Source organism: Oscarella lobularis, chromosome 8 (assembly GCF_947507565.1).
Source record: "Oscarella lobularis chromosome 8, ooOscLobu1.1, whole genome shotgun sequence".
In the NCBI taxonomy this organism is placed as follows: Eukaryota; Metazoa; Porifera; class Homoscleromorpha; order Homosclerophorida; family Oscarellidae; genus Oscarella; species Oscarella lobularis.
The window spans coordinates 253,835-263,633 of NC_089182.1; the positions used below are offsets into that span (position 1 = coordinate 253,835).

General features: G+C 47.8%; 5 protein-coding genes and 1 long non-coding RNA gene across 6 annotated transcripts; 4 read left to right on the forward strand and 2 right to left on the reverse strand.

Annotated features, from left to right (window-relative positions):
- Positions 1 to 7: 7 nt before the first annotated feature.
- Positions 8 to 3,318, forward strand: LOC136190259 (PHD finger protein 20-like). Its single transcript, XM_065978370.1, has 12 exons — positions 8 to 126; positions 498 to 589; positions 668 to 827; positions 881 to 965; positions 1,013 to 1,083; positions 1,143 to 1,780; positions 1,891 to 2,045; positions 2,099 to 2,329; positions 2,380 to 2,408; positions 2,472 to 2,659; positions 2,712 to 3,148; positions 3,196 to 3,318. The coding sequence occupies exons 1-12, from the start codon at positions 106 to 108 to the stop codon at positions 3,255 to 3,257; spliced, it is 2,169 nt and encodes a 722-aa protein (XP_065834442.1). The 5' UTR covers positions 8 to 105; the 3' UTR covers positions 3,258 to 3,318.
- An 8-nt stretch (positions 3,319 to 3,326) lies between these two features.
- Positions 3,327 to 4,187, forward strand: LOC136190267 (glutaredoxin-related protein 5, mitochondrial-like). The gene is made up of 7 exons (XM_065978377.1): positions 3,327 to 3,355; positions 3,414 to 3,530; positions 3,584 to 3,640; positions 3,691 to 3,733; positions 3,786 to 3,855; positions 3,905 to 3,987; positions 4,043 to 4,187. Exons 1-7 carry the CDS (start codon positions 3,350 to 3,352, stop codon positions 4,111 to 4,113), a joined length of 447 nt encoding a protein of 148 aa, XP_065834449.1. The 5' UTR covers positions 3,327 to 3,349; the 3' UTR covers positions 4,114 to 4,187.
- Positions 4,111 to 4,867, reverse strand: LOC136190266 (BLOC-1-related complex subunit 5-like). The gene has a single exon (XM_065978376.1). The coding sequence runs from the start codon at positions 4,851 to 4,853 to the stop codon at positions 4,200 to 4,202; it is 654 nt and encodes a 217-aa protein (XP_065834448.1). The 5' UTR covers positions 4,854 to 4,867; the 3' UTR covers positions 4,111 to 4,199.
- Positions 4,424 to 7,959, forward strand: LOC136190258 (tyrosine-protein phosphatase Lar-like). Its single transcript, XM_065978369.1, has 10 exons — positions 4,424 to 4,819; positions 4,934 to 5,043; positions 5,095 to 5,394; positions 5,445 to 5,738; positions 5,802 to 5,911; positions 5,963 to 6,248; positions 6,309 to 6,411; positions 6,465 to 6,820; positions 6,873 to 7,045; positions 7,093 to 7,959. Exons 2-10 carry the CDS (start codon positions 4,983 to 4,985, stop codon positions 7,648 to 7,650), a joined length of 2,241 nt encoding a protein of 746 aa, XP_065834441.1. The 5' UTR covers positions 4,424 to 4,819; positions 4,934 to 4,982; the 3' UTR covers positions 7,651 to 7,959.
- LOC136190263 (ubiquitin-like modifier-activating enzyme 5) lies at positions 7,944 to 9,706 on the reverse strand. Its single transcript, XM_065978374.1, has 11 exons — positions 9,533 to 9,706; positions 9,443 to 9,488; positions 9,305 to 9,394; positions 9,052 to 9,248; positions 8,907 to 8,988; positions 8,745 to 8,849; positions 8,565 to 8,692; positions 8,377 to 8,512; positions 8,253 to 8,331; positions 8,095 to 8,195; positions 7,944 to 8,043 (listed from the first exon to the last, which is right to left on the reverse strand). The coding sequence occupies exons 1-11, from the start codon at positions 9,676 to 9,678 to the stop codon at positions 7,969 to 7,971; spliced, it is 1,185 nt and encodes a 394-aa protein (XP_065834446.1). The 5' UTR covers positions 9,679 to 9,706; the 3' UTR covers positions 7,944 to 7,968.
- On the forward strand, positions 7,975 to 9,580 carry LOC136190270 (uncharacterized). The gene is made up of 3 exons (XR_010670533.1): positions 7,975 to 8,059; positions 8,126 to 8,342; positions 8,405 to 9,580. It is a non-coding gene; the product is annotated as an uncharacterized lncRNA (long non-coding RNA).
- Positions 9,707 to 9,799: the final 93 nt, after the last annotated feature.

Consider the following 9,799-nt stretch of genomic DNA (forward strand, 5'->3'; position numbering starts at 1 on the left):
CACAGGTTTTGCAAACGTGGGCGTGTCGAGTAGTTGTTCGCGAAACTATTTTAGATCCTTTGCGAAGGTTTAGAACGGCGTTCTTTTCCCGGTTTGCCGTTGCGAATGACAATGGTATCGCGTCAGGTACGTACAGATCTGCGTTTGAGTTCGCGAGCGCCCTGTACCCGAATCAGTTCGAGTCTTTGAGTCTTTCCCTCGCGAGAGAAGCGACTCCGTCGCATCCAGAATCGTAACCGCTTGCGATTCGCATTGCAATCGCAAGCGGTTCCCCGAACGCTTTCGAAATTCACCTAGCGCGCACACTCGTCGAACCGAAACTCCTATTTACACGCTGCTCGCGCTGCTACAGTACGTTGCTCTGTATAAAAGATAAAATAAACGAGTGAATAACTCCTCGCTCGTACTTTCTAACGCGCGTTGTCACGTCGGAGCCGTTTCGATCTCGCGAAACGTTTCCTTCTCCCCCGCGAACTCGTGCCTCCCTTTCGTCGCAGCCGTTGCCGTCGCGTCCGCGAAGGCAATCGACGGAGGAAATCAAACTGGAGGTCGGCGAGAAAATCGAAGCTCAGGATTCGTTTCAGAATTGGTAAAAGAGCGATACGAAAAATCGGCGACGATTTCCCACGCCCCCGCGCGTGCATCGCTTCCTTTCTCTTGATTTCAGGTATCCAGCTCGCATCGTCGAAGTGGACGAAAAAGACAAGGAAGTATTGATTCATTTCGAGGGTTGGAATCAACGTCACGACGAGTGGCTCCCCTACAGCAGTAATCGTTTGAGGGGCACCAGTATCGAAATCGAACGGCGGAGGCAGGGCAGAAAGAAGGTGTAATCTCCCCAAATTTAATTAATTAATTAATTAATTAATTATATTTTAAGAATTTTGAGAGTGGGGCACAAGTCGAGGTGAAGTATAAGAACTATGGGTATTATCCGGCGATAGTAATTGAAAAGAAGGAACATGGTACATATGTGGGACTAAAATATCATTCAACTATATTTTATTTATAGATTCGTATCACATTCGTTATGAGGACAACGTGGAAGTGACTGTCTCCAGTAGCTGCGTTCGCGAACGAAAGGTATAGCACGCCTTTTTCCTATATTTATTCATTGACTTTATTCTTCTCTATATATACAGATCTCTTCTCAATCGTATCAAAGAACCGAGAAAGAACGCCAAGAAAAACTGGCGGAAGAACGTCGACGTCGAGCGCTCAAACGCAACTCAAGCGGCGACGCAAAAACAACCGGATCGCCGCCGCCGCCGTCCGCTCGTCGCCGACGTCATTCAGGACCAACCCCCATCGTCGATTCCGATTCAGACTACAGTGAAGAGGAGGACGATGAGGAGGACGATGAGGAGGACGACGACGACGACGATGAAGCAAGCGTTTTTAATGCTGAATCGCCGCCGCATTCGCCTTCGCCACAAAAGACGAAGATGGCCTTGCCGTCGTCTAACTCCGAGGAAAATCGAGATCGCGTGGAGACAGAAAACAAGAGTCTTAGTGACGGCGGCGGCGGCGGCGGGGGCGGGGGCGGGGGCGGCGGCGGCGGCTCTCAATCCTCCGTGCCGTCTGTTGTACCCATGATGAATGATGATAGTGTCAATGCAAAGGCGGCCGCTTCCAAGAGCGTGTCGCCGTCGTCTTTGCCGCCTTTGCCGCCGCCGCCAAGGCCAGTCGGTCGTCCGCCGAAGCGTTCTGGTGCCGCGTCGTATGGAAAAGCGAAGAAGACGAATCGAGTGGAGACGCGTCGGAAGACGTCTAAACCTTCAGTATACACATTGGCTATATATAATAATGATGAAAGTGTTTAAATATTCGTTTTTTAGGGTATCGGTTTTTTTTATAAGTGGAAGGTTTGTGTCTTCCTGTTCTGTTTCTAGGCGCTTCTCGCGAGTTCGTTGTCATGGAAGATCACAACTTATTCAAGTGCTATCATTCAGGATGCGATAAGTCGTTTCGGAAGTCAGGCAGGTTGGACGCTCACGTCAAGTATTATCATCACGAAATGGACGCTCCACGAAAAAAGCACAAGAGTAAGGCAACAGAGGTTTAATTTCTTTAAGACAATTTTCTATTAAAACTGTAGTGATGATGGCAAAGCAACGTCAAATGGCGGCGGCTGCGGCGGCTGCAGCGGCGGCGGCTGCAACAGCGGCAACTCAACCAGAAGTGGGAACGATTGATGCCGTCGATGGATCATCAAATAGCCAATCTGCTCCAGCCACGACGGGCGCAAGCAAAGAGAACGCTCCGGCGTTTAAAGGACGAAAGATAGGGAGTCCCAAAGTGCCGCGAACTACTGAAGACTTGAAGCCAAGTAGAAAAAGGAAAACGTTTTTTACTAGATGAATTATGTTATTTGTTTAGGCCACATAGTTGCGTGGAAGAAACTTCGGGTAAGTGGGGCTACAGTACTTTGGTGGTGGTTTGGATCTTTTTTTTTGGTCGCGGTTATTTAGCTTGCCTATAAGTGGCACGAATTTGGAATGTTGCCGAAAGCTTCGCCTGATGCTGTCATCCCCCCCGCCGGCGTTGACGTAGAGGCTGCCAAGGCAGCGATAACGGCGTGCAGACACGCTATACTGGCCGATCTACTAGCCGTAGAACGAATGATGCGCAGTCTTGATTCAAGAGTCGATGTGGCAGAGTACGGCGGCACGCGATATCACGTAAACAAGCCAAGTTGGTTGTTTTTTTAGAAATCCGAACGAGGAACGTCTGAAAGCGTGGATGCCGCAGAAGAAACTGCGTCGCCAATCAGGTTCAAAATCCAAATTGACGACGACGACGACTGTAGAAGAAGTAGAAGTATGCGAAGACGAAAAAGAACGAATTCAGACGAATAGCGAAACGGAAGATCCCAAGACGCTATCTGTCGTTCCTTACGAATTGTCAGACGAAGACAACGAAGCGAAACGCGATTCAGTCGGCTGTAAATCTCCGTCTTCGTCATCGACTTCATCTGGAACTTTATATGACGACGGTTCGACCATAGATGATGAAGAAGTCGACGATGACGACAGCATTTCTGCCACTGGAGTTATTTTTTCCGCTCAAATGCGCTTATTCAACGAAGTGGACAAAGTGCAGGATCAACTTGAAGCTCGAATGGATTTCTTAGAAGAGCAGCTCAAAAGTAGGTTCTAGAGTGTCTTCCCTTCATCTATTTTGAAGTTTTGGTAGTTCTAGAAGACGATGAAAGTGTTCTGATTGCGTCGGCCAGTGCCATTCCGGACAGTCAATGAGTTAGAGAAGATTTGCCTACATATGTATTTTGAGGAAATATATATAGACCTCATCACGTGAGTCATTCACTCTCGCGACCCTCCCGTACGCAATGGCGGTGCGTTTCTCGTTTCTAACTCGCGTAGCGGCTAAACCTAGTCGGTTTTGTGCTCCAGCTAGCACGCACAATGTACCGTAGCTTGTCTGCGTTGGGAAGACGCTTCGGACTGAGAGAAACGAGAGCGTTTTGCAGCGACAGCAGCGAGAAATTCACCGACGACTATTTGGACAAGGTAGACCGACATAAATTCACATGCAGACGTGCTTTGGTGATCGATACGAGCAGCTAGTTAACAAAGACAAAATTGTGGTCTTCATGAAGGGAGTTCCATCTCAGCCAATGGTACTGTAGGTACATCAAGTGTAGAGGCGTTCAAACGCGTTTTTCTCTAGTGTGGATTTAGCAATGCTGTTGCCCAGATTTTGAGGATGCATGGTAGATGTGTACGTCAATCTTCCTTCTCTTATTAATTAATTCCCTTCTTCAGGCATTGAAAACTATGGGAGTCATAACATTCTCGAAGATGTGGATCTGAAGGAGAAAATGAAGAAATATTCGTAGGCGGATTACGACGTCTCCTAGTTAGATGTAACTTTGCGTCTGCAGTAAATGGCCTACTTTTCCGCAAGTCTACTTCAATGGGGAGCTAGTGGGAGGATGCGACATCATGCTCCAAATGCACCAAAACGGCAAATAAAGAATCCATGCCTAATAATCACCTCACACCATATATACCTATTTTAGGTGAACTGGTCGAAGCACTGCAGCAATTGGGCATACGCTCGGCACTACTCAATGAAAGCAACGATAAATAAATAATCACAAGCTTTATTCACTAAATCGAATACAAAAAAAAAAAAACCAAGGTATTACTGGTAACGACATCCAAATATTGGATTTTTTAGTCATCTTCCGACACCAAAGTGAAATGCTCTAGTCGATCGTCTTCCGGTAAGACGTTATTGAGTCGTCTCATAAGCGGCACGCAGTAGCGCACGCTCGCCTCGGCGCGTTCAACCGATCGTTGAATCAGATCGACGGTGAGCTGAAGTCGTTCGACGAACTGCACGATCTGTTGTCGACGCGTTGCCACTTCGTGATGAACGGCGACCGATATCATGTCGACGTCCTTGAGTCGTCGCGCGAGCGCTTTCTGATCGAACGCCACCGCGTCGGCGCACTCGCGCACGTGACGTTGATAGCGAAGTCCGAGCAGGAGCCAGTGCTTGGGATCGAGCTTTTCGAACTTTTCCAAGTCGCGCGTTCGCGCGACGTTCAGAGACGAGCGCACGATTGGAAAAAACGTCGGGATGTCGTCGAGTCGTTGCAGAACGGCGTCGGGACCGAGCCATTTCGTCGGTAAACGACGCGGATCTTTTGCGACGACGACTATGTCGCTTTTCTTCTTCGGTGGCGACGACGCTACTGCCGCCTGCGGCAGCGGGCGAACGACGGAGAATGACGTGTATTGGTAGGGTGCGTCCGCTTCGTCGTCTACCGCCGCGTCGACGTCGACGTCGGGTAAGTTTTCGGCGCCGCTCTGTCTTGCTCCCATCGATCGTGCGCACTCGCTTAGCCGCGTAGTCACGTGGGTTTCGTGTGACGCAACAATGGCGCCTCTTCCAATTGTTTTAGACACTTTTCGACTCTCGCGAGCGTTTTCGCGTATTCTAGCCGATAAAACATGATCAAGTTACATTTTCTATGCTACTCGTTTGCTATTCTGGTCTTCGTTCAAAGCCGCAGTAAGTAAAAACGGCCCATTTCGCGTTCCCCGCTCCAACGCCGTTCTTCAGTTAACTCTCCTCCTCGTCCGATCTTCGTATCGCGTCGCGACAGGAGTTTTACGCTTCGCTGGCCTCCCACGAAGTCTATCGATCCGCTGACGGGGGCGAATCGGATTGAATGCGCGGCGACGGCAGAAAAACCGTACAGGTGGCGCGAAAAGGCGAAAATTTTCAACGGACACCCGCGAAACTACGAAATTACCAAACTGAAAAAGGGGGCTCGCTATCGATGCCGAGTTGCGTTCTCTTATCATTCAAAAATCATTTACAGTCAGTCAATATCCGTAAAGACTCACTTCACTATGATAGGTAATACGAATGAGGTTACTTACGAAAAAGAAATTTTCTTTTTTTTCCAGCTCCACCTCCTGCTAATTTCCGGATTTGGGCTCCTTCTTCTCCCCTTCCTCTCATACGCGCAACGTGGCGAGATCCGGTCGGTTTCCGAGGAGACGTGGCGGAATTTGTCATCAGCATTCGCGAAAAATCGAACAAGGCGAAACCATTTCAAGTCACTGTCCCGGGGACAAAACACAGTGTCGATATTCAAACAGTCAAACCCTTTGCTCACTATCTCGTCAAAATTTACGCCGATACGGGAGACGCAGATGGGAGTTATAGCAGAGAATTGAAAGTGTTCACCAATGTGATAAGTATGTGTATTCTGTATAGAGTGCAACTACGTGGGTGCGAAATCTGTTTCTTTTTTTTTGTAGGGTTTTCATCTCCGGTAGCATTCAAAGTGATCCGAGTGAAAGATCATTCAGCTTTATTACGGTGGGGTGCATCCGTTGGAAAAGAGGGTTCTCTTGCGCCAGCATACTTGGTTTAAATAATTTAAATTCTATTTGATTATTTATCTCACTTCTTTTTATAGCTACTTTGCACTGGCGTCATGCCCAATGGAAAGATCGTATTGATCGCTCCGGAGAGCAAGCGTCGGCTAACGAGAGATAAGAGAGGAGTGATGGTCGTTGGGTATCGGCTACAAGGATCAGGCAACGACGTCGTTGCGTACGACAAGAAAAAGGACGGGCGCGTCATAAAGCGCGAACTGCTCAACTTGCACGCTTATACGAAGTATTCCTGCACCGTGCAAGCGCGCGGACCGGCTGGACTGGGCCGAAAGAGCGAAACAATCTCATTTCAAACAAAAACAACGGGTAACCAATCGCAAATGAATCTTATAAATAAATTATTCGAGTGTTCTCTCTCTCGTTCAGCTCCGTTGGCTCCAAAGCAACCGGATCTGATCATCAGCGATCCTGCCAAAGGGATGTACACGTTTCGTCTTTATCCCACTTCAAACGTGCACGGACCCATCAGGTATGAATAAACAAAGAAACATAACGATTCTTTATGAATTCTTTTCCCCGTAGTTACTACGAACTTCTCGTCGTTCCGCGCACCGTTGGATCGTCTGGAAACTTGAATCCCATTCACGATCCTCCGGACGTCTATTTCGCTCAGACGGCACTGCAAGAGCCGAGAGTCGCCGCGATGTTTCCCCATCCGCGTCCGTACATTGCCGCTCGCTTTCCGTCGAACGCGCTGCCGGCGTCCGTCGCTCTCGTATCTCCCTCTTGGAACGCATCGAGTGGAGTCGTCGCAGTTCCCGTGCTCTGGAACAAAATTCGCGTGTCACTCTCATTGAGAGCCTTTGTGGAATCGACAGACGCGTCCGAACAGGGGGAATACTACACGTCGAGTCCTTTTTCCGATGCCGTCTTGATTGGTACGAGTGGGAGAAAGGGAAGGGGGAAGAGATCCAAAGAATGATGATTTAGATTTTGCCGCTGCTGCTGCTGCTCCTATTATCCCCGTCGTCAAGAAAAAGACGCCTGGCAATATGAACATAATCACCATCATAGTGCTATCTAGCATCATACTGACTCTCATTGCAGCTGGAGCTGCTGGCATTCTTTGGACGAGAATCAGCGAAGTGTGCAGGAAACCTCAGGTAATTTCTTCCCCTTCTTGTTTCTCTAATCAATTTTATCTGAAAAGCGAGGCGAACGACCTCCCATGGATTCGTCTCAACTGCCGCCGCCTATAACGTCAGCCGTATACGGTCGCGCTTCTATAGACACGAGACGACGCAGTTCCACGCTGGGAATATTTCTCCGTCTACGCAGAATGTCGTCGCGGCTGTCGTCGCGACTGTTTGGAAATAGAAAAAGCCGGCGGACGTACACGAATATTCCAAGCGAGGATTTAGCATCGGACGTCGAAAAGGACGTCGTGCTATTCAGCCAAGAGAAGCAGCAAGAGCGAGAGCAAAAGAAGACGAGAAAAAAGGATAAGGTAAGTAAGAAATCCCCCCGTCTATCGCCGCCGCCTCGCGAGGAGGAGGAGGACTCTCCTGGCGAGACCGAGCTCATGGAAACCGATCAAGTCTGGTACACGCCTGCTCTTCATTCGAGCTCGACTTCGGTTGTCAATGAAGCCTTCTCTCCCTGGGCGGTCAGCGAGGATTTGAGCCGTCTCAAGAACGAAATGGAAGTCGAAGTGTCGTCGAGTTCGGCGGCAGAGGACGAGGAAGGATTCCAGAATCCGAAACCGTGACTATTCGCTAGCTTTCTGCGAGCTAGTCTATGTACAAATGCAACTGGGAGTAGTTTTAGGTTTTCTCTCCTTCTCCGTTCGCCTCCTTTCGCGTCGCCAGACGAAGCCGATCGAAACGCTTTCGATCGATGTCGCGCTTTGCGACGACTAGTAGCGCTAGACTGCTCGCAATGACGACGACCCTAGATAGGCGATTCACGAGATAGAAGTGGATTGAGATCGCGCGACGAACCAGCCGACTGCTATAGCTTTCATTGGGTGCGTGCGCTACTGTACGCGAATTTTCACTGTACTAAATTTCACTGCATTCTATTCGTTTTAGAGACTTTTCATTTGTTTCATAAGATCGTCGAGACTTTGGTCATCTTCGACAGTGACTTCGTCGCCTTGGTCCTAGAGTTGAAAAAAGGTTTTTTCTGCGCACATTGAGACATTGTTTCTAACTTTCGTCTCGTTTTTGTCTGGAATTGTGTAGGCTACTTTTATTCCTTCAGCAACGTCTGGGTTGTCTTCAACGGGGTTATCTTCATCAACAACGCATATGCCTATAGGAAATTCAATCAAAACTAATTTCAGGGCTTCAACAAAAAAATTGCCCAAACCCCAATCATTTGATTCGTGAACGATCTTCTCTTCCTTCTTCTCCTCTGATACTTCTTTGGGTTTTGCTGCTTCAAGTTCCTAAGAGAACAGTAAGTCAACGAGCCCATGTGGTCCAAAACCTGCCTGATATTCCGTCTGTCTTTTCTGGCAGTTTGCATCGCTGCAACCGGGATTAGGCTTCATTGACATGCTGGGAAAGAAATCCTGCATAGCATTGTAGCCAACATAGTGGCTCACAGATCCAAATCCAAGCAGGTATCTGTAGAAATCACGGTGCATGAAAGCGCAGCGCAACCCCGCCCCTCCCTAACTTCAGAGTGTTCTGAACTAAAAGTCCCGCGACGACTGCCATTGTAGTTGGCAGTGACGCCGCACAAACGCCGTCCCTTTTCAACGTTTTCTCGTCTATGTTTGAAGCCACGACAAGTGGAGGTGCACACTTGAGATAAAAAGAGATTGATAGAATGCATTAATTAATGAATTAAACGTACGGCGAAACAGGCCGTTTGTCCGGGCTTTATCAATTGAATGTGTCCGGAGACGGCGTTCTCGCTGACACCCGACTCCATCCAATTGATTTTCAACTCGTTACATGCCTAGACAAAAAATCTAAGTAGCTGGCGTAAAAATCAATTCATAGAGATAAGTCTTGCTGTATTAATAGTCATCCTGGCTTCAAAATTATCAACGCAAGACAATACGAGGTCAACAGGCAGACCGCCCTTTCCTCCGTGACTAATAAATAAATAAATAAATAAATAAATAAATAAATCTTGGACCCTGTAAATTTTCCCGTACACTAATCTCTCAGAGAATGACTCGAAATTGACCACCGTTGTAATGTTGTAATTGTGCACTTCAAACTCGACGTCTGGATTGATATTTTCAAGTGTTCTCTTGGCCGCTTCGACTTTGCTCAAGCCCGCCTGATCCGGCGTGAAAAAGAGTCGATTCATATTGGCCAATTCGACCTTGTCATAGTCGAAAAGTAACAACTAGGGTAGCATTGCGAATGAGACCTATTCAAACTATAGAGGTTGTATATACGTACTCGACCTATTCCGCAACGCGTAAGCATTTCCGTTGCAACGCTACCCACACCTCCAATTCCTACTACTGCCACGGTAAAATCTCTAATTTTCTATAACAAAACTTCGCTCTAAATCTATGAAATAGTTTATACTGTAACCTCGTAGTCATTTACGATTCCCATTCGTTTTAGTGCCATTAGACGACTAATAGACGACGGTCACATTTTGTCACATTATTTCTATTGCACCTGTAAGGGTTCGTATCCTTCACTTCCGCGCTCATTTTTTCGATTTTTGATCTGGTCGGCGTTGGGTCTTTTTTCTCTTTGGCTTCGACTAATTCCTGTTCGAGACGAGCCACCTGGGCTCGTAAGCGTTCCAATTCGCTTGCCATATCTCTGGCCGGAGATGCAATGCGGTTTGGATAACGTGCGTTAAACGACACCTAATACCCGTATTGGGTTACTGAAAGAAAGAAGTTCAGCATCGAATTTCTAATTAGAGAAACACGTGCA

What these genes read in the sequence shown, in the direction of transcription:
- LOC136190259 (XM_065978370.1), top strand. Translation starts at nt 106, where the DNA reads ATGACAATGGTATCGCGTCAG. An exon ending in CGGAAGACGTCTAAACCTTC is followed by an intron (nt 1,781 to 1,890) that starts AGTATACACATT and finishes TGTTCTGTTTCT; the next exon opens with AGGCGCTTCTCGCGAGTTCG. An exon ending in CTTAGAAGAGCAGCTCAAAA is followed by an intron (nt 3,149 to 3,195) that starts GTAGGTTCTAGA and finishes AAGTTTTGGTAG; the next exon opens with TTCTAGAAGACGATGAAAGT.
- LOC136190267 (XM_065978377.1), top strand. An exon ending in GAGTTCCATCTCAGCCAATG is followed by an intron (nt 3,641 to 3,690) that starts GTACTGTAGGTA and finishes GTTTTTCTCTAG; the next exon opens with TGTGGATTTAGCAATGCTGT. An exon ending in CCAGATTTTGAGGATGCATG is followed by an intron (nt 3,734 to 3,785) that starts GTAGATGTGTAC and finishes TCCCTTCTTCAG; the next exon opens with GCATTGAAAACTATGGGAGT.
- LOC136190266 (XM_065978376.1), bottom strand. Translation starts at nt 4,853, where the DNA reads ATGGGAGCAAGACAGAGCGGCGCCGAAAACTTACCCGACGTCGACGTC.
- LOC136190258 (XM_065978369.1), top strand. Translation starts at nt 4,983, where the DNA reads ATGATCAAGTTACATTTTCTATGCTACTCGTTTGCTATTCTGGTCTTC. An exon ending in CTCTTGCGCCAGCATACTTG is followed by an intron (nt 5,912 to 5,962) that starts GTTTAAATAATT and finishes TTCTTTTTATAG; the next exon opens with CTACTTTGCACTGGCGTCAT. An exon ending in ATTTCAAACAAAAACAACGG is followed by an intron (nt 6,249 to 6,308) that starts GTAACCAATCGC and finishes TCTCTCGTTCAG; the next exon opens with CTCCGTTGGCTCCAAAGCAA.
- LOC136190263 (XM_065978374.1), bottom strand. Translation starts at nt 9,678, where the DNA reads ATGGCAAGCGAATTGGAACGCTTACGAGCCCAGGTGGCTCGTCTCGAA. An exon ending in GAATCGTAAATGACTACGAG is followed by an intron (nt 9,395 to 9,442) that starts GTTACAGTATAA and finishes GTTTTGTTATAG; the next exon opens with AAAATTAGAGATTTTACCGT. An exon ending in CCAGGATGACTATTAATACA is followed by an intron (nt 8,850 to 8,906) that starts GCAAGACTTATC and finishes TTTTTTGTCTAG; the next exon opens with GCATGTAACGAGTTGAAAAT.